Source organism: Mustela erminea, chromosome 13 (assembly GCF_009829155.1).
Source record: "Mustela erminea isolate mMusErm1 chromosome 13, mMusErm1.Pri, whole genome shotgun sequence".
NCBI classification, from domain to species: domain Eukaryota; kingdom Metazoa; phylum Chordata; class Mammalia; order Carnivora; family Mustelidae; genus Mustela; species Mustela erminea.
The window spans coordinates 26,708,024-26,730,080 of NC_045626.1; the positions used below are offsets into that span (position 1 = coordinate 26,708,024).

Consider the following 22,057-nt stretch of genomic DNA (forward strand, 5'->3'; position numbering starts at 1 on the left):
GGAAAATTAGAATTGATCTGATTTTAAAATAGTTTAATGCCTTACAATTCTCTCTTCAGAGCTTCTGAGAAGCTCTTTAAGAACTATTCCCCCCCACCACCCTTAACCAATATCCCTTTGATCTCTTTGTGCATGACTTTCATTTTATTGATGAACCAAGACCGTTACCCATCCTAGCCACTAAACTACCTTTTTCGGTAAAGCAGCCTGAATTTTAGTTGCTGCTCTTCCACTGACTGGCAGTGTAAGCCTGGGGCTGTCGTTGCTGTTTTAAGATCTTTTGGAAGATCATGTAGTCGAAACAGCTTCAGTTTTAAATTCCTGTTTGGCGATTTAAGTCTAATGATAGGCTGAGAAATTTATAGAATTGGTAATATTGATAGGATATCCTTACTGATCATCTTTGATACCTTTAATCTAAAGACCAACTTTTAGGGCTTCTCGTGTATATTTTGGACCTCACTAAAGTCAGTGCTGTTTTTTCTCACCGAAAATATTCTGTGGTGACATAAAACAAACTATTAGCTCCTGTCTCTCTACTTCTCTTGGGCAATATTAGAGTATTAAACTTGGATTTGAATATGGGGGTCAGCGATCAAGATGGTAAGGAAACTTGAAATATAAATTCTCGGAGGGCGGGTATTGAGTCTCACAAGGAAGATTAGATTAGATCTCTTTTAAGATTTATTCCAAAATTTTGAGGTTATATGGGATACTTCTTTGTTCTGAACATCCTATAGTGGTAGTTAGCTAGCATGTAGTCTCTGTTTCAGAATGAACGCTGTGATCCTGATTACACAGGTATCACTTCATGCATGTCCAGAGGCTTGGACTCTTGAGTTGCTTGATCTTAACATTATTCCTGAAAAGTCTGATAAATAGTAAATTTTGATAGAATTATTGAATTTTGCATTGGCATTTTTGCTTAATACCATTAGAAATAAGTATTTGCTAGCCTTTTTGATGTGATTTAAACCTGGTAGAAATACATTTAGTGAGCATATTCTTTCGGAGGTTAAGTATGAGTCATAATTGTGGGGCCAGTATTTACTATTAAATAATTTTATTGTTGTTGACATTTTTATACTTGTATCTATATACTTGCTCAACAAATTCTCCATAGATTTGAGAAAATGAAAAATATGCCACACTCACTAAACAGTAGAATAGATAACTAAATTCATGCCACCTTTTATCCAAAGATACGAAGTTTTGAGAAATTCTAAACCCTGTGGGGATTTAAATATATGGCTATCACTTGTACATATCTAACAATTTCTAGTCTCTTTATTTAAAATCAATGTAGCCTCTTCCTCATCGGCATCATTGTTTGTTTCAAGCAGTACTGTCCTCCTATGTTTTTGGATAGTCTCACCTCACCCCTAACAGCAAGCAGTACGTCTGTCACCACCACCAGCCCCCATGAAAGCAGTACTCATGTTAGTTCCTCCAGCAGCAGGAGTGAGACAGGGGTCATAACCAGCAGTGGAAGTAACATTCCTGACATCATCTCACTGGACTAAAGGAGGACTCACTCGATTCTAGGAATCATTCATCGAAACTGTTCTTTCTTGGATCTCTGGTCCGTGGAAGCTATTTTTTTCAGTAACAATTACTTTGATATTTATTGAAACGTCAAATGGATTCTTCTGCTTTCTGAGAGATGATCACAGATGACTACAGCAAGAACCAAATGACATGCAAGGATTTTTCTTACTCATGCTGTACTCTGAGCATCAGATACATTTCGGCTCTAACTGTATCTTCTCCAGAGATGGATTTCGATTTCCTGTGTTACTGGATGGATTCTACACACATCGGTTAAAATTTTTTTTGTTGTAACAGCAATAAAATTATGTAAATATTCAAGTAAACTTTTTTCTAACTAAAAAAGGATGTAATCAATGATTCTAAAATGACGGCAACTTTTGTTTAACCTGATGTGAAGGAAAAATACATGGAAGGAAGTCATGTTTGCTGAATGAGTCCTTTCCACGGAGATTTGTTCTGTTTCATCGAATAATGAAGTCTTGCTAGGTGGCCAGAGCTTGGCTCCACTTTTCTTCCCGCAGTTCCCCTTTTCTTCCTGATTACATCAAAGAAAAATGGCCTTTGTGTTACTTATTTTTCCCTGGTTGTCATTTACACTTTGATGTTGTTTGCTAGCAGTTGCAAAGGGAAGTTCTGGGAATCGGCTGCTTGATTTCAGTGATTGTGCTGAAGAACACTATGCATATTCTGCCCTGATGTAATGCGTGTTATTTTTGGTAATTGTCCATTCTCATTCTAGAGATTTCTACAAAATTGGGCTTGCCTTCCCGAGAAAGAAATTCTGTGCAGCTATTGAATGTCGAATGAGATGTTTTTGGAGTAACCTGTGGCTAGAATGTTCATTGGAATCTTGCTCACACTGACCAGGAACATTGCGAGCTTTGAGGCAGTAGAAGAACAGATTTTGGGGATGTGGGATTAACAGAGTTTAATCTCTTTCTAGGAACTACTTTTGCTCATTTTATTTTATAGAATAATATGCAAATCTTTGTTGAAACTTTTCATGTTTTAATAACACTAACAAAGCGGATGTGATTTAGAACTCTGGTCACACATTTCTCACCAGTACAGTCCCAGTGATGATTTTCAAACTTAATTAGAAGACACAAACCATGGCGAGGCATGGGGACTGCATTGGATTTCCCGTTCCTTTTTTTTTTTTTATAAAGAAGGGAATAACCACAAAGGATACACAAAGTTAGAAGTGTGTGAATATAAAATAAGGAGGTTTTGGGGAGGATGGGCCCGCAGCCCACTTTGAAAACCACTCACTCAGAGTGGACTTGATTTTCAATTCCCCTGGAGACCGACTTTTACCCTTAGAGAAACATTTCTATCCACATTTTATATTTCCCTTTGTTTCATTTGGCTCCCTAAATTTTTGAGTTCTCAAGGAATTAATACTTTTCTAATGTTTATCTTTCTCTCCCTAACTGTATCTACCTTAAAAATAAAAAAACCCTTTTTAAAAATGACTAATCTAACTGATTTCTCAGACTGAAGTGCCAGCCAAAAAGATCGAGTTCAGTTAGATCAGGGACACAATGCATTACTTCAGGGTTGGTGGAACTCTAGGACGATGACTTGTCACTGCTTGGGTGGTTTTTGTTTTTAAACACCTCGAGTTTTCATGGCGCTGTGCTCCTTTTATCCTGACTTAATTTCATGTGATTTTTTTTTACATCATCTCCTTTGGCTACATCATCCCTTTACTTAATGCATTCTTCCTTTTGGAGATCTGCTTACTATTGAGAACATGGAAACAAACCAGAATCTTCTTGCAGCAGTTGTATCGTCATTGCCAGTTTCACCTTCTTAGTCATTAGAGTTCTAGTTCATGTTACAGAGCTTTGGTCCACGTAGAGAATTTGTTCCTCGTAAGATTCTATATTGCTGCTCTACACACAGATGCAATCTCTGTTAACTCTGTAATCAGATAGAAAACGTAACTCTGATTTGTGTGGTATATAATTTGTTAATAAATAAATGATGTATATTTGTTACCATTTTATTACCCTTTAGATTCTTGGACTCCCCCCTCCCCAGCGTAATCAACAAAGTTTTATAAGGTTAAATGAAAATATATTCATAGAAATTATTTACTTGGTTCTTGTAACCGATACCTCTGTGCTTTTATAGTTGTGCTTTGTTTCTTTTCTACGATTTTATGTGAACAGTTTTAGTGTTCATTTTTGGTGCTTTATACTGAAATTACATAAAATTATAATTTATACAGGCGACTAACATTTTTAAAAATATACTTTTAAGTCTGTAATCTTAAAATTGGGGCTTTTATGTATGCATCTTGAGGGTGAGTACTTTATGCTTTTGCCTTAAAACAGCATGATCATTGAGTTGTTATCTTTTTTCTTTTTTTTTAAAGGATGATCACCAAATACTTCTCCCCAAGACCCTGACTTTTTTAGTAGTTTATTTTACTTGCCCAGATTTCTGCATAACCCAGCGTAATGTAGTTTCAAGAGGAGGTTGTCTTAGCCGTTACATAGATGTCAGCCTGCTAGTGATTATGTGGAGGTCTTGTTTAAGGAAGGAAACTGCAGACTGCACCTACTGGTCTCTTCTTAAAACACTGAGGCAGCCTGTGGTTTTGATCCTTATGCATGTAGAAATGTTAAGAGCTTTCCTGGGTTTGGTGACTCCCGACTACTATGTAACTGGTGCTGAAAATAGCTTCACAGCTAAACTCTGCGGACATTCACTCACTTTCTGACCCTTAGATGAGCCACTTTAGGATTTTTAATTTCCATTTCTGCCCAGAAGGAGGTAAATGCCTTTACCAGAAGGTAAAAATACTTGGCATCTGCCATAGAATAATTATAAGCCCAAGTGAAATAATAGCAGTAAATTTAGGTTATGTGGCATTTACAGTGTACTTCAGGAAAGCTAGGATGAAAATACTATGATTAGGGGAGGGTTGTAAGTCTAATAAGTAAGTTGAGCCATGCCTCTTGACATAAAGTAAGTTTCCCTAGGGTAGAATCTTAAAAGAGTTTGAAGGAGGAGTAAACTTGGATTTTAGGTGAAATGGTATTCAACAAAGACTTCTTGACATTAAACCTGTCAGGCGTTCTGCCCTCAGGCCAGTCCTGGATACTAGTCATTTAGTAACCAAGATTGTTTTCCTTTTGCTAATAGAGTATTCATTAGTCACATTTTGTTTTTTTCAGTAAATTTGATTTTTACCAAAAAATTAAACATTAGTTTTAATTCTCGGGTATGGTTTTTATTTCTCTTTAGCGCCCAGTTGGTACAAAAGCGTTAACTATTTACTTTTTTCCCTTTTTTTTTTTCCTAAGTAAACACTTGTTTTCCTAATTCTTTTCATTTAAACTTGGGTGTGATGTGTTATGTGGCCCTGGGTCCATGTGCTGTGGGAGCATATCGTCAGTAAGGTCAGTGATTGACAATTCGGTTTGATTCACCGTTTTTTTCTGTTTGCAGTTCTACATGAATATAGTGAAACTTGTGGGAAAAAATTTAAGACTTTCTCTGCTTTTTTTTAAGAGTCTGATGCTCCTGTCAAATGAATGACCGGTTTGTAAGCCCCGCCCCCCCCTTTTTTTGTTATTAGGAGCCACACTCCCAACTCCTAGCAGAAATAAATAAAGCTATATAAAAGTGCCCATTCTTCTTTAATGCTTGCCTGATTCAATCATGTTTTTGTTTTTTCTGTTTATGTCAGTCATATGTGCTCGTTGAGGAAAAATTAGACAATACAGAAAAGTATAAAGAAAAATAAGCACTTTGATATTTTTACATATTTCCTGCCGTCTCTCTGCTACTTGTGCATATTTTGACATAGCATTATTCATTCTCAATATAATTTGTGTCTTGGTTTTTTTCCCTCGGTCTACATGTCATTAAAAACTGTCAACTTTTATTCATTGCGTGATATTCCATTATCTGGATGTGCCCTGATGCGTATCCCCTTTCCCCACTGGACGTTTTAGATTGCATCTCATAAAGTTACAGCCAATGTCTTTGTGTGTAAGTTATTTCCTTAGGATGAATTACTAGAGATGGAATTTCTGGGTCAGGGAAACAAACACTTTTGTGGTTCTTGACTCACTTTTCCACATGATATTACTGATCTGTACTCCATATGATATAAGAAAAACTCTTTAGCCATACTTTCCAAGGATATGCACCATTCATTCGCCTCTTTGCTGGCATTTATACTAAGTACGACTCTACCTTTCTGACCCTGGTGAGCTGGGCTGATAAGGAAGTAATTGGCAGAGATTTTCCTGGGGTGTCTCAGTTTCAACTACATCTGTTGGACGTGTGGCAGATACACCTGCCTAAGGATATCCAGATAATTTTTCACACAGTTTTACTTGCCCTCTGAAATAGCCCATTGTCAGTCCATGTTTTCTATTTTTAGTTAAAGCCTCACACTTTTTTTTCTTTTTTTAAACTATTTGTACCTAGGGCCAGCCCTTAGTAGCCAGCTTTCTTTTTTTTCCTCTTTTTATAGGCTCCATTTTGGGCTTTCTGAGCTCCCCAAAGCCAGTGGGATCTCCTAAGGCAGTCCAGCCCAAACTAGAAGAGTGGTAAGGCTGATCAACAAAAGCAGGGCCAAGCTTTGCTCATTTCACTTGGTATTCTTTCGTGTTTCCAGTGGTATCTTGGAGTCCTAAGGGCAGCTCTGTGGCAAAAACAAACCCTCTCCCAAAGCAGATTGCCATGACAAATGTTCAAGGTGTATTATTTTCTTGACTGACATACCACATAATTTCCCAGACTGCTTTTTATTTCCAGAATGGCTTTTAAAGCTTTTTCATTCTGTGTTCTCAAAGCCTAACTCTTAAGTGAAGAAGAGGGTTGTGTTATAAAATAGAATATGCCTCTTATTTTGGCCTTCATCGAACTATTCACATATTTAGTATGTCTTAGAAATGTGTGTAGGATACAGTGGAATAAAAAAATCTGGTCCCAGGCTTCAAAGGGCTCCCAATCAGCTTTTCAAAAATCAAAGATTCTCACCTACTACCAGGTATTGTGCTAAGAATCTTACAAAAATGTCTCATTCCTTATGCTTGCCCTACAAAGGGAAGTGGTATGGTCCTCATTTTACAGATGAGGGAACAGATTTAAGTAAATTTCTCAGTGGACTTGGGAGTCTGAAACAGACTTATCTCAAAAGCCCTCTGACTAAATCGAAGTGACGTTAATCAGGCTATCTGGGAATCTAGACCTAAGATTCTAAAAACTGATTTTTAGATGATTCTGATTTTTAGATCCATTTCTGTGGATGGCCACAGAAATAAGGAAGGAGTGGACCCTGGAGGCATTTCAAACGAAGACTCCAGATTTGGTGGCATGAATAGATAGATAGAGGTGTGAGGGCTGAGTCCATTTCTCAAGCCTGGGTAACAAGGATAATGGATCTTTTTACAAGAGAGAGGATGCAGTTAAAATGGGCATTAGTCATTTGGGGAGGCAATGAGCAGTTTGATGTTAAGCATGAGATTTCAAAAGGGAAGGGCCTTTGAAACTCATGTTTGTTTTTCTGCAGTCTTGTGAAGATGTGTGGCCTGCCTTCATTGTCTGTTTTCACTCTTAACTGGTCTCCACTCTATAGATCTACTGCCTCCCAGTTGCCCATCCACTCTCCCTGCTAAACCATGCTAGCTGCCTCCCCACCTTTTCTCTGGATTTTTCTCTTCACTGCCTTGTCACCTCAAGTCCTGGCCATGCCCTGCACCTCTCACCAGTGTGGGCTGTGTTCACGTTCCACATACCTTAAGAAGTGTGTGGTTGCTGCCCTTCCTCTACTGTAATTTCTAAGTAATTCCTCCCCTGGCCTCTGATGAAAATCTGCCCCATTTGCAGCCCGTGTGAGGTTCTGTTAGCCACTTATACTCTTGTCAAGTAACCTGACCCTGTGCTTGAATTTGCTTCCTTACTCACAGTCTTTCTTGCCATCTCTAACTTTGTGGTCTTCAATGTTTTGACAGGTCATCCATCCAGCAGCCTAGCTTGTGAGATTTTTTGGTTACCTCCGATACTTTTTTGCACTGAAACGCCCAACCAGTATTTCACCCCTTGCATTTTCTCTGTACTTCCTGTCCACCTTACACTGTTCCTACATTATTACAGCCTTGAAAGTATCCCCACATCCTTCCTTCAGGGTCACCCATCCATCCTTTGATTTGGCATCACATGCTGCTTTTGCCCATTCCTGTCGATTATTACAAACATTACTCCTTTTCAGACCACATCTGTCTCTGCAGATGACCTTGCTTCCTAATGCACTCAAGATTCAGTTTGCCAGTATGATTTCTCTCCACATGTGCCCATCTTCATTCTCCTTCATCCCAGTCTCAGAGGATTTGGTGGGCCCGAAGGCCAGTTCAGCCCCATGGACTTCTGACTTTTGTCTCCTGTCATCTTCAGGACCTTCCTCCATCAACCCCCTCATTTCTGAATGTCTTTCACCTCTCTGCTGCTGCTTTTGTCTTACAGAAGTATCAGCCATCAAATATGAGGTCCTGTGTTACATGCCAGGCATTGTGTCAGGCACTCAGAACACAGGGCAGATAAATCCCGACCTTCACCCAAGTTGTGATTCACTAGAATGAAGATGAGCGAAATAGGGAGATTACAGTGCAGCGGTAAAAGGGAAAGTAGAGGGTGCTACAGTAGCCCATAGCTAAGGCAACTGACTGATCCCAGAGAAGTTTCCCGATGAGTAGGACCATGGCAGTTGATCGTTCGTCAAGAGAACTGAAGATGTTCAGAATAGCTGCACGTTTGTGCAAGAAATCCGGCAGGGCCTTAGAAAGAAGTGAAAGGCCCTGAGCAGTTCTCACGATCATTAGGAGTTGATGGCAGCCTTGGTGGAGTCTGACTCCCATTTCGTAAATGTAGAAACAGATCACGAGAAGGTGCGTGACTTTCCTGGGGTCCTGCAGCTTGTAAGTGGCGAGGCAGGCTTCAAATCGCCCCTTTAACCACCTTGGGCCGTCCACGATCATTGTCTAAAAAGTAGTTGTTTCCTAACTGTCCTGTATCATACCACTGTTTATATTTCTCTATGGCACTTGTCACAACCTGTGTTTATTCATGTGTTGGTTCACTGTGAATTGTCTGTTTCCCTTACTAGATTGTAAGCTCCGTGAGGGTAGGGGTGATCTCACTTCACATGCATCCCAGAGCCTAACAAGGTGTGTGGTGCATGTTAGGTGCTCAATAAATATTTGTAAATGAAGAAGTGGTGGGTAACCGTTTGTATTTGACTTGTGCTGAAAGGGGAAATAATTTACCAGCTGACCAGCGTTCACCAAGAGAGGAAAACATGTTTGGGGCAGATGGTAGAAGTGACACATGCTTGGGGTTTGGGAGAAAGTGAGTGCACTGACCTAGATTCTAGAATCTTACAGGGACAAGCACTGGGAATGGTGAGTTTTAGGGCAGGGTGCACTGAGGATAATAATGTATAAGCAGATACTATATTTAAACCTGAAAGCCTAAATAAGCCCCCTGCAGACCCAGCCTCCTCTTTCCTCCCAGGAAATTTGATCTATATACATAAGACCACTCATCTGGGTCAGGAACGCCACACTGAGTTACACAGTACAATTGTAGAGGTAATTCTAATTTATCAGCCCGTCTCCCAAGGCTAATAGCATCTTGACCCAAGTCGTCACTGGAGTCTATTTCGGAACTGGAATAAGAATGAGATCATCCGAAGTCTCTGGAAGACATGCCCACATGCCGTTAGATGAGCAACAGGCTTACCCTATCACATACAGGCAGTATCGAAACCATGAAAATGCAGGACCTCAACCTGAGAAGTCAATGAGTGAGAGAAGAGCTAGAGAAGGAGCACCCGAGGTAGAAAGGAAATCAGGAGGGATAGCAGAGTCCAAAACAATAGAGCACTCCAAGAAGAAGAAAGTTTCAGTGGAGTTTATAAAAGCTCCTATACTGTAAAAAGTATCCAGTAGAAGAACCAACTTTAGAAACACTATTTGATTAAATCTATACCTGACTGATTGCAACAGCTTTGTGTAAATGAAGAAAAGCCTAAACTATGACCCATTGTTTTCAGTTGCATTGATTGTAAGGCGAAGCTCATTAAAATGGGGGGGGGGGGGAGTGCATATGCATTCTGGAATAAGATACAGATAATCTGTATCTTCCTTTGGTTTTCTCAACCTGGCCATATCTAGTGATTGCACCAAGAGCAAGTTCAGTAGAACGATGAGGGTAAATCTAGGTTTCAGTGGGACAAGGGTGGCCAAGTACAGAAATGAAGTGTGCCGATACAACTCAGCTGGCTCTGACGAAGGCTGAGGTTTTCACAGTAGAAATGTGTATAGTGGAGGGAATTTCTTTTTTTAAGATGGAAAAAATCTTGAGTTTCATGTTCCAATACTAATTAGATAGTGAGATGCAGACTGTAGGAGAGGAGAAGTGAATGTGGTTAGTACAGTGGGGGTTGGCCACGATCGTTGGTACATCAGGTCCCTGAGCAAGAGGGGAAAGTTGGGCTCCATATCAGGCAGATGAGAAATGGATGTGGACATCGTTGGGTCCATTAGGTAGCAGAGAGTATAATGCTTTCATGTGATGGTTTTGCTTTTATGTTTTTGAGAACCAAGTGGAGTGGCCAGTTCCAGAAGTGGGAAGGAGATGAGAATGGAGGTACAAAGTCAACAGAGATAGAAATGACAAGTGTTAGGCTGTGGAGAAAAGGGTGCTTTTGTGCACCGTGGAAATGTATATTGCAGTCACTATGGAAAACAGTTTAGAGGTTCCTCAGAAAATTAAAAAGAGATCGAAGGATCCGGCAGTTCCATTTCTGGGTATTTACCTGAAGAAAATGAAAACACAAATTCACAAAAAAAGATATATGCACCCCTATCTTCGTTGTAGCATTATTTGCAATAGCCAAGATACAGAAGCAACCCAAGTGACCTCAGATTGAATACATTCAATAGATGGACGGTGTATATACACACACAATGGAGTTCTGTGCAGCCATAACATGGTGGTATCTTACCATTTGTAACTACAGGGATGGACCTAGCAGATATTACACTAAGTGAAATAAGTCAGAAAGACAAACGCCGTATGACTTCACTTACAGCAAATTTGAGTTCCCATGCTTTCTACGTCTTTGTCAGTGTTTGGCATTGTCAGTGTTTTGAATTTTAGCCATTTTAATAGCTATATAGCAGGATCTCATTGTTTTAATTCCCAATTCCCTAGTGATTTGTGATGTTAAGTATCATTTCATATGCTTATTTGCCATCTGTACATCTTCTCTGATGAGATGTCCGTTCAGATCCTTTGCCCATTTTTTAGTTGGGCAGTTCATTTTCTTATTACTGAATTTTAAGAGTTTTTGGTTTTGGAAACCAGTCCTTTATCAAATATATGTTTTGCAAATGTCTTTCTGAGTCTGAGTCTTATCATCTTTTCTCTTTACAGTGTCTTTTGCAGAGCAGAAGTTTTTAATTCTAAAATTTAAATTTTCATTTTAATGAAGTCCAGTGTAGCAGTTTTTTTTTTCTTTCATGGATTGTCATTTTTGTGTTGTATATAAAAGTCATTGCTCAGCCCAACATCACCTAGATTTTCTCCTATGTTACCTTCTACGAGTTTTATACCTTGCATTTCACATTTAGGTCTGTGATTCATTTTGAGTTAACTTTTGTGAAGGGTATAAGGCTTCTGCCTAGATTTTTTTTTTCCATGTGGATGTCTGTTCTAGTACCATTTATTGAAAGATTTTCCTTTCTCCATTGAATTGCCTTTACTCCTTTGCCAGAGATCAGTTGACTGTATTTGCGTGGGTCTGCATCTAGGCTCCTTATTCTCTTCTGTTGGTCTATTTGCCTGTTCTTTTGCCAATACCACACTGTCTTGGGTACTGTAGATTTATATTAGGACTTGAAAGTCGGGTAGTGTCTGTCTTTGTTCTTCAATATTGTGTTGGTTATTCTGGGTCTTCTGCCTCTGTCTATAAGCTTTAGAATCAGTTTCTCAATATCTACAAAATAACTTATTGTGATTTATATGAATCGTTATATGAATAGATTATGTTGAAGAAAACATCTTGACATCTTAAAATCTTGACATCTTAACAGTATTAAGTATTCATACCCATACACATGAAATAGCTATACATTTATTTATCTTCTTTGATTTCTTTCATCAGGGTTTTGCAGTTTTTTCTTTAAATAGATTTTATACATAATTTGTTAAGTGTATACCTAAATATTTATTTGTTTTCCTTTGGTACTGTATTTTTATTTTAAATTCCAGTTATTCATTATTGCTGTATAAGAAATCAGTTGACTTTATCCTCATCCGTCAACCTTCCTTAATCACTTACTAGTTCCAGGAGGTTTCTTGTCTATTATTTTGGATTTTCTACATGGTCATGTCATCTGCAAACAAAGACAGTTGTATTTCTTCCTTCCTAATCTATACAGCTCTTACTGTCTTACTGCATTAACTAGGACTTCCAGTATGATACGAATCAAGAGTGTAAGAGGTGACATCATTGCCTTGTTCCTGATCTTAGTGGGAAGATTGAATTTCTCTTCACTAAGTATGATGTTAACTGTATGTTTTTAGTCAGTGTTCTTTATCAAGTTCAGGAAGTTCTTCTCTCTTCCTAGTTTGCTGAGCATTTTTATCATGAATGGGTCTTGGATTTAGCGAAATGCTTTGTCTGCATCTATGGATGCGATCATGTGTTTTTCTTTTCGTGATGTGATGGATTATGTTAATTGATTTTTCAATGTTGAGACAGCCTTGCATACCTCAATAAATTGCACTCAGTCATCATGTATAATTCTTATACATATGATTTGCTAATATTTTGTGGAGATTTTTGCAGCTGTGTTCATGAGAGATACTGGTCTGTAGTTTTCTTGTAATGCCCGCTTTTGGCATTAGGGTGATGCTGGCCTCATTGAATTAGTTAAGAAGTACTCCCTCTGCTTCTGTTGTTTTGGAAGAGTTTATAGAGAAATTGTATCATTTCATACTTAAATGTTTGGTAGAATTCAAACATTGTGGTGTTTTCTGTTTTGGAAGCTAAATATGATCAACTTCGTTTCTTTGGTAGATATAGGCTTATCCAGATCACTTATTTCTCCTTGTGTGAATTTTGGTAGTTTATGTATTTCAAGGAATTGGCTCCTTTCTTCTAGGTTATTAGATTTGTGGGCATGGAATTGTGCAGAGTACTCCTTTATTATCCTTTAATGTCCATGGTATCAGAAATGTCTTTCTTTTGTTTCTGTTATGAGTTATTTGTATCTTCTCTCCTTTTATCTTAATTAGCCTGGCCTAAGGTTTATCAATTTAACTACTTTGGGGTTGGGGAAAGGAGGTTGTGTTCATTGGTTTTTCTCCACTGATTTCCTATTTTTAATTGCATTGATTTCTTCTTTAATTTTTATTATTTCTTCTACTCACTTTGGTCCTCTTTTTCTAGTTTTCTAAAGTGGAAGCTTAGATGGTTGATTTTAGATATTTCTTCTTTTCTAATATATACATTCAGTGGTATAAAGTCTCCTCTGGAGTACAATTGGCTATATCCCATAAATTTTGATAAGTGGCATTTTCATTTTCATTTAGTTAACAATATTTTAAAATTTCTCTTGCAACATTTTTGGCTTACACACTATTTAGAAGTATGCAATCTAATCTCCAAGATTTTGTTGGGGGGGCGGTGTTCTGTGTCCTCTCTTATTGCTTCCTAATTTAATTCTCTTGTGGTCTGAGAGCGAATTATATGTTTTCTGTTCTTTTAAACGTGCTAGGATATGTTCTACCCAGAATGTGGTCACTCTTGATGAGTGTCTGTGTGGGCTTGAAGACTGTTGTCAGATGAGGTGTTTCACAGATGCCCCTTAGATCTGGTGGATGGCGCTATGCAAGTCCTCACGTTCTGATTTTGTGCCTGTTGGATCTGCCCGCTACTGGTAGGTGTGGAAATTTCCAACTATGTGGTGGATGTATCCATCTGTCCTTGAGTTCTGTCTGGTTTAACTCAACTATTTTGAATTACTATTAGGTGCAGACACATTAAGGACTGTTCTGTCTTCTTGAAGAAATGACCCCATTGTCCCCAGTAGCTTTCCTCCTGAAGTGTGATTTGCCTGAAATTAATAGAGCTATTCTATTCTATTCTAGCTTTCTTTGATTAGTGTTACCATGGTGCATCTTTCTCCCTTCCTTTACTTTTTATTATCTGTGTCTTTATGGTTAAAGTGGGTTTCTGGTGGACAACATAGTTTGGCCTTGTTTTGTTTTTGATTCACTCGGGTAGTCTATCTTTTTTTTTTTTTTTTTTTTTTTTTTTTTTTTTTTTTAATTTGACAGACAGAGATCACAAGTAGGCAGAGAGGCAGGCAGAGAGAGAGGAGGAAGCAGGCTCCCTGCGGAGCAGAGAACCCGACATGGGGCTCGATCCCAGGACCCTGGGATCATGACCTGAGCCGAAGGCAGAGGCCTTAACCTACTGAGCCACCCAGGCGCCCCTGGTAGTCTGTCTTTTAATTGGTGCATTGGCACCATTAACACTCGAAGTGGTTTTTTATATTAGGTGGGTCAATATGTGCCTTTTTTTTTTTTTTTTTTGCTTTGTTTTTTGCCCATCTTATACGGGGTTTTTCCCTCTTTTTCTGCATTTTATGTTTCATTTTTTTCTTGGCAGTATGTCAGTTCTACCTTTTTAAATTTTTTTTAAAATTTTATTTATTTATTTGTCAGAGATCACAAGTAGGCAGAGAGGCAGGCAGAGAGAGGGACCCTGAGACCTTGACCTGTGCCAAAGGCAGAGGCTTAACCCATTGAGCTACCCAGGCACCCCAGTTTTCTACCTTTTTTAAAAAACTTTTTTTTTTTTAGTGTTTGCCCTTGACTTTGCAATATACATTTGCAACTAATCCCTGTCATCTGTCAAGTAATACTGTCCTGCTGTACAGGTAACAGAAGTGTCTTATACTGAGTATTCCCAGTTCCTCCCTCCATCTCTTATGGTACTACTGTCCTTCAGTGAACTTATCTGTAGCTATAATCACTGAATATTTTATTGCTTTTATTATTTTGAAGAAACTCTTCAAATAAGAGTAAGAAAACATAAAGGTTTTATTTTGCCTTCATGTAGGCCTCCTCTGATACTCTTCCCTTAAGCGGATCCAAGTTCCTGACCTGTATCATTTTCCTTCTTTCCAGAATCTCTTTTAACATTTCTTGCTAGACAAGTCTGTAGCTAACAAATTCCCTTTATTTTTGTTTATCTGAGAGAGTATTTTGCCTTCACTTTTGAAGGTTAATTTGGCTAGTGACATAATTTTAGGTTGGCAGGTCTTTTTTCCCCACCACTTTAAATATTTAATTCCACTTTCTTTTTGCTTATGTGGTTTCTGAAGAGAATTCCAATGTAATTCTTATGATGGCTCCTCTCTATAGGTAAGATGTTTTCTTCCTTTGGCTTCTTGTGAGATTTTCTGTCTCTTTGATTTTCTGCAGTTTGAATATGATATGCTTGGTGTGGTTTTTATGTTCTCAGAGCTTCCTGAATCTGTGATTTGGTGTCTCATTAATTTTGGGAAATTCTCTGTGATTATTGTTTCAAATATTCCTTTCTCTTTTTCTTTACCCTCTGGTATTCCTACCAAGTGTATGTTATACCCTTATAACTGCCCCACAGATTTTGAATTTCCTGTTTTCTCTCTCTCTCTTTCTTTTATCTCATTCCTTTTTTTTTTTCCCCCCCCTTTCCATTTCCATTTTGGAGGTTTTTATTAACATTTCTTCAAGCTCACTGACTCTGTACTCAGCCATGTCCCGTGCACTGGTGAGCCCATCAAAGGCATTATTTTGTGACAGCAATTTTTTATTTCTAACATTTATTTTTGATTCATTTTTAGAGGTGTTTTTTGTTTTTTTTTTATCTTCCTGTGCTATCTATCCATTCTTACATGGTGTCATTGGAGTCCTTACCTTATTAATCATAAGTTGTTTTAAGTCCCAACCTGGTAATTTCGGTATCCCTGCCATATGCAAGTCTGGTTCTGGGCCTTGCTCCATCTCTTCACACTGTGGTTTTGGTTTGTTTAGTATGCCTCATAACTTTTTTTGTTGAAAGTCAGACATGATATACCGGGTAACAGGGGGCTCCCTTTTGGTTCCTGTGATGATTTCTGCTCTTGGGCTTCTACTGTGGTTGCTTTTGATTCTCTCTGTGTCTGCCTGCCCATCTCTCCCAATTTGGGGAGATACTAGTTATCTGCTGGATCTAGAAGGGTTGATGGTTTTCAGTTTGAGCTTTCTTCCTGTTGCTAGGGTGGGAGGGACACTTCCACGCTCCTTTCATGCTGGACTGGACTCTTCAACTTTTGAAGGAGACTCTTGGCTTCCTCCTGCATTCCTCCCACTCCTTGCCCTGTGGCCTGAACCATAGGGCTCATCTGGCTTGTTCCCCATCTCTCTTGGATTGCTTTCCTTCGTTGCCCTACATCCAGTGTCTTGGAGAACTACTTTTTCACACTTTTTTTTTCATTTTTCAGGTAGAGGGCTAAATCTGACTTCTATTCTCCCATCTTGGCTTCAAGCAGAAGCATCAGGTTTTATTTTCAATAATAATATTTAATGCCAGTTTTCCTCCCAAACACCCTCTATTTATAGCTCTATTTCTTGGGCATGTCTACAACATTAAGTGAATAACTTGAGAGGTAAAGGAAGTAACACTTTCCCTCCCTGGTAGAGCTGTGGCTAAGCCAAATTTGGCAGCATTTCCCTTGGTCATGCCAGTTTCCCAGCTGTTCTAAACTTTTTTCCTCACAGGTTGTACCTCTTCTTGTCCAGGATATGAGAGCCCCCAGCATTTTCTCTCCCACCCCCTACCCTAACCTCCGAGTCAGCCCTTTTCTTTCATGCCATCAAATGGTCACTTGACTCAAAGCATCCCCACTCATGTCTTCAGTTAAAGAAGGAAAGCTTTAGCAATAGGGTTAGGTCCTTAAAGGCATTTTATTGTAATGAGGGAAGACATGGTAGTAATAGTATTCCAACTTAAACATAACGTAGAGTTGTACTTCAGATGAAATAACATTGTTATTTCATCTGAACCTTATAATAACTTTGTGCTACAGGTTGGACTGTGTGCACATACTACTCACTCTAAAAGATAAAAGAGAACTTGGATCTAAAATGTGTGGAACGTGAATCAGTACTGGTTTCTCAGTGATTTATATAATGACTTGGAGAGACTGCATATTTTCAGAGCTGATGGGCTGTCTCTCATTCATAACAGCTGTGTGCTGGGAATACAGAAGCCTATGTTTTTAATTCTTGAGGAAAACATCCTGTCTCAGCAGGTAATTACAGGGTCTGGCTGCATGGTGGGGAGCAGGGCTGGTCATGCTGCATATATATCTTTTTCTTACCTGGACTACTGTAATTGTAGGCAACATGTCTTGTTGTTTTCATCCTAGCCTCCCTACGGCAGTTTCTCATAGCAACAAATTTGTCTTCTTAAAACACAAGATTGACTCATATAACTGCTCTGCTTACAACCCTTCAGTGTTTTCCTGGCTCACTCAAGAGAAAATACAAATGTTATTACCATGACCTACAAGGCCCTCCATTAGTGATTCTAAACTTTCACTTGCGACCACAGTAAGAAATATAATTCACACTATGTCTTATTATATACACATATTTTTTACTTTTTTAAATAGGTACCATGCCCAGCGAGGGGGTTGAACTCATGACTCTGAGATCAAGACTTGAGTTGAGATCAAGAATCAGGTGCTCAACCAACTGTGCCACCCAAGCACCCCCATACATATTTTTTTAAATAAAAGTTTTGAGAGGGGCGCCTGAGTGGCTCAGCTGGTTAAGTGTCTGCCTTTGGCTCAGGTCATGATTCCAGGGTCCTGGGATCAAGGCCCAAATTGTGCTCCTTGCTCTGTGGGAGGCTGCTTGTCTCTCTCCCTCTGCCTGCGCTCCTCCTGCTTGTGCTCACTCTCTCCTTCTGTCAAATAAATAAAATCGTTTTAAAAAAAAAGTTTTGAGAAAAAGTATTTGTCCTTATGTATCTAAGAGGCGTATATGACTTCATTAACATTTAAATACAGCATGACTGATCATCTGGTAATTTCAGAATATTTTTCATCTATGGAAGTTCATATGGGGTCTAATTTTAGTCTCTTCCAAGTTATTCGATTTTTAAGCATATAGAATAAAGCTACAATTACTGTCTTACTGTCCTTACCAGAAAATTCTAACACCTGGATCTGTTCTGGTTTCGTTTTGATTGCTATTTCTCATTACTGGTCATGTTTCCCTGCTTCTTTGTATGCCTGGTAATCTTTGTTTATATGCCAGACATAGTCCATTTACCTTGTCAAGTGCTGAGTATATCTGTATTCTTATGAATATAGTTGAGCATTGCCATGGGATACAGTTTTGTTACTTGGAAACATTTGATCCTTTCAGGTCTGGCTTTTATAATTTGTTAGACACCTCCAGAACAGTGCTCTTTCTAGAGCTAACTCTTCTCCACTACTGAGGCAAGATCTCCCTGGTTATTGCACCCAGTGCCTCTTGAATGATGAGGTTTTACACTCTGGGTTTTGGGGATAGGTACTATTCCTGGCCCTGGGGGAGTGCTAAGCATTGTTCCCTCTAATTCTTCTAGGTAGTTCTTTCCCCAGCCTCAGATACTTTCCTCACATGCATTTCTTGTTAACCACTGGGATGAATTTCTTAGGGGGTGCCTCTCTGCTTGGCTCCTTGTCTCTGGCACTCTGACTTGCAGATCTCACCACCTTGGGCTCTCTGGGTTCTTGGTTCTATTTCCTTAATCCGGGGGGCGGGGGGGGAGGTGCTCCACTGGGCTCTGCCTGGGTTCTCTGTGCTGCAGCTTAGACTCTCTTTAGGCAGTATGGTGCACCCCACTTGTTTCCTCACTCCTGAGGATCACCATCCTTTGCTGCCCAATGTCCAATGTCTTAGAAATAATTGTTGGACATATTTTTTGGATATTTTGATTGGATATTAAATCCAGTCCTTTCTTAGGCAGAAGGGAAGTCACTAAATAAGGAAGAGTTTGTGACAGAAAAATGAGATTTAATCCCGCCTCTATTTTTATTTCATTCTAATCATTGTCATAAAAACATTCACATTCTTAAGAACGTTAGGAAATATAATAGAGTGATAACTTTAAAGTTTTGTTTTCAATTTGAAAAATACTATCCTTGAGAGTGTTCATCCTAAAAAATGAACTTATCATAATGATGATGAGTAGTGAACATCTGTCAGGGTAGTGACATGTTTACCGACAGGGGATTATGGTACCAAGACTGGATTGTGTTAATATAAAATTCAAATAATACAGGAATGACCCTGCCTGTGCCAGAAAATCAAGTGGAACTCCATTCCACAAAGGAGGAAATGACCTGTTCCTTCCCTTTAATCTCTTCGTCACCTGCCCCTCACCGTCTTCCCTGTATTGTGTGTCTCAGTTGGCCATAGTGTTTCCTGAGACAGGACTCATTCCTGAAGAGAGTCCACGGGCTCTCTCACTTAGGTATTTTCTAGTCGTCGTCATCTTCTTCTTCTTCTTTTTTAAGATTTTGTTTATTTAGTCGAAGGAATGCGTGAGAGAGAAAGAACACAGGGGCAGAGGGAGAGGGAGAAGCAGGCTCCCTGCTGAGCAGGCAGCCCAACAGGGGGCTCAATCCCAGGACCCTGGGATCATGACCTGAGCTGAAAGCAGATGCTTAACCCACTGAGCCACCCAGGTGCCCCTAGTACTCTCTATTCTAATATCCATTTCAATAGGTATTTCTGATATTTCTTTTTTTTTTTTTTTAAGCTGCTGATTGTGACCCACTGCATTGATATCCTGACACATTAAACTGTGTCTACCAGCAGTTTAAAAACTGCTAGGGGGATAAGCGGAATGTGATTCTATGTGGCAATGTGGGAAAAAAAAAAGTGGAAATGTGGGGGGGGAATCAAATGATAGAAATAAAGGAGAGAAAGAGAAACATCAAAACTGTAGGATAACTAGAAAGTTTATATCTCAAAATGGCGTAAAGTGAATAGGGCCTAAATCTCTACTTATGTGGCCAAGATGGTTGGATATGAGAGAATATGCTGTTTATAAAAAAAATCTGAAACACTAGAGTTCAGAAATGCTGAACTTAAAAAGATAGCATAAGATACCTTAGGCAAATTCTAACCCAGAGAACATTGATGCAGCTCTATTAACATCAGAACAGCCACAAAATTATCAGATAAAACAGTTTTAAAATTATATGCACTTAGTAACATAGCCAAAATACATATTGCAGAAAATGTCAGAACTGCATCGAGAATTTAAAAAAAAAAAAAACAGTTGCAGGAAATAGTAACACAACCTGTCTTTGTAATGAATAGAACAAGCGTATTAAGTAATTAGAAATGTGCAGAATTAACTAACATGAAAAACATGGTTTAATGAACATATCTAGAACACTGTATCAAAAAACTGCAGAATACACACTCTTTTGGAGCACAGATGGGACATGTCCTAAAAACTGACCAAAGACCAGGCCATAAATTTCAAATCTTGAAGGGCTGAAATACCAGAAGTATGTTCTCTGACCACAATGCTAGAAGTCAGTGCAAAAAATTCTATGTCTGGGGGCGCCTGGGTGGGTCAGTGGGTTAAAGCCTCTGCCTTCAGCTCAGGTCATGATCCCAGGGTCCTGGGATCGAGCCCCGAGTCGGGCTCTCTCTTGAGCAGGGAGCCTGCTTCCCTCTCTCTCTGCCTGCCTCTCTGCCTACTTGTGATCTCTGTCAAATAAATAAATAAAATCTTTTTTTTAAAAAATTCTATGTCTGGAAATTAAGAAACCTATTTGTAAGTAACTCCCAAATTCAAGAAGTGATCGTAATAGGCGATAGAAAGTATTTAGAATTGAATGACGATGAAAACACGGTGCATCAAAACTTTAGGGATGCAGCTAGAGTAATACTTGGAGGTTTGTAGCTTCAGATGTGTATTAGGAAAGCTAGGCTGAAAATGGGTGAGACAAACATCCATATAAGGTTAGAATAAGACTAGCATCAGAAGGGGCGCCTGGGTGGCTCAGTGGGTTAGGCCGCTGCCTTCGGCTCAGGTCATGATCTCAGGGTCCTGGGATCGAGTCCCACATCGGGCTCTCTGCTCAGCAGGGAGCCTGCTTCCCTCTCTCTCTCTCTGCCTGCCTCTCCATCTACTTGTGATTTCTCTCTGTCAAATGAATAAATAAAATCTTAAAAAAAAAAAAAAAAGACTAGCATCAGAAGCCCCCCCCCCCCCAAAAAAAGGAAGGGCAAAAGTAAAAAAAGTAAGAGCAGAATAAAATAGGAAAACACAATGGAGTGATCAGTATGTTTTCACTCCACCCCTTCACCCTCTTCACTGGGGCAGCGGTTCTCAAAGTGTGCACCTGGGACTCGGAAGGGGGGATGGTGAGGCCTTGGGGCTCTGCAAACTCTCACGTATTTTAAGGAGTCCTCCAGGCAGTTCTGATGTCTGTTACCATTTGAGAACCACTGCTCAACCCATTGCTCAGACTTGAGTTGGTGTTAGAATGCCCCGGAAAGCTGATTTAGTAGATCTGGGATGAGATTTCTAACAAGTTTCAAAGCGATATTAATGCTGTTCTTTTAGAGGCTGCTGTTTTAGGGGCTCTTATAAAAAAATTGCTCAAGAGATTCTGATAGATTAGTCCTGGTTGTGGCCTGGACTTGGCAATCTTTTAAAATCGTCCTGATGTTTCTCATATGCAGCCAAAATGAAGGGACACTTCTCCAGGAAAACCCCAGCAATCCCTGCCCTCCTGTGCTTTGGGTGCCCTTCTCTCTCTCAGCTCTCCTGGGTCCTCATGCTTCCCTCCCCTGGAGGCATTATCCTGCACCAAAGACAGACCATGAGCTACTTACCTTTTCTCTCACCAGAATGTAGACCTCTTGCAGGCAAGGGCATTGCCTCTTTTGCTCTGTTACCCTCAGTGCTTAGAAAGGCACTCGGTAATGCCTTGTTGAATAAATGACACATAAAATACCTCTGTTAGCAGTGCTCACCAGCATGAGAGGTGACGCTGTCTTTCGCCATCAGAAGCAGCACAATGAAAGGCCCGTGTTCTGTGGTTTGGTGTGAGGTCTGAAGGGAGAAGAACCAGAAGAACCTGAGCTACATGAGCTGCTCCCTGTCCCTTGGAGTGGAGCAGAGTCTGGCCAGGGCCTGAGGTAGTGATGAAGAGCGTGGCCTCTGGGGCTAGCCTGGGTTCAAATTCTCTGTCCCTCTCCGCCACTCAATACTTGTATGATCTTGGCAGGGTGACTGAGGTGCTCTGTGTTCCAGCTTCCCCTTGTGCAAAATGAGGATAAATAGACTACTTTACCTTTGCATTGGTCGTTTTGGAAGATTAAAATACAGGTAAAGCCATCAGAGCAATACTCAGCACCTAGT

General features: G+C 39.6%; 1 protein-coding gene across 5 annotated transcripts in view; it reads left to right on the forward strand.

The window, feature by feature from the left end:
- The window catches only part of PIAS2 (protein inhibitor of activated STAT 2), a 90,299-nt gene extending 85,091 nt beyond the window's left edge, over window positions 1-5,208 (forward strand). For 2 of the 5 annotated variants that reach the window (XM_032309143.1, XM_032309145.1), the window contains exon 14: window positions 1,341-5,208. In XM_032309143.1, the coding sequence (XP_032165034.1) occupies window positions 1,341-1,523 (183 nt within the window). In that variant the 3' untranslated portion in view covers window positions 1,524-5,208. Of the gene's footprint in view, window positions 1-1,306 lie in introns of all 5 variants that reach the window. The other 3 variants (XM_032309144.1, XM_032309147.1, XM_032309146.1) reach the window with 3 other exon arrangements.
- Window positions 5,209-22,057: the final 16,849 nt, after the last annotated feature.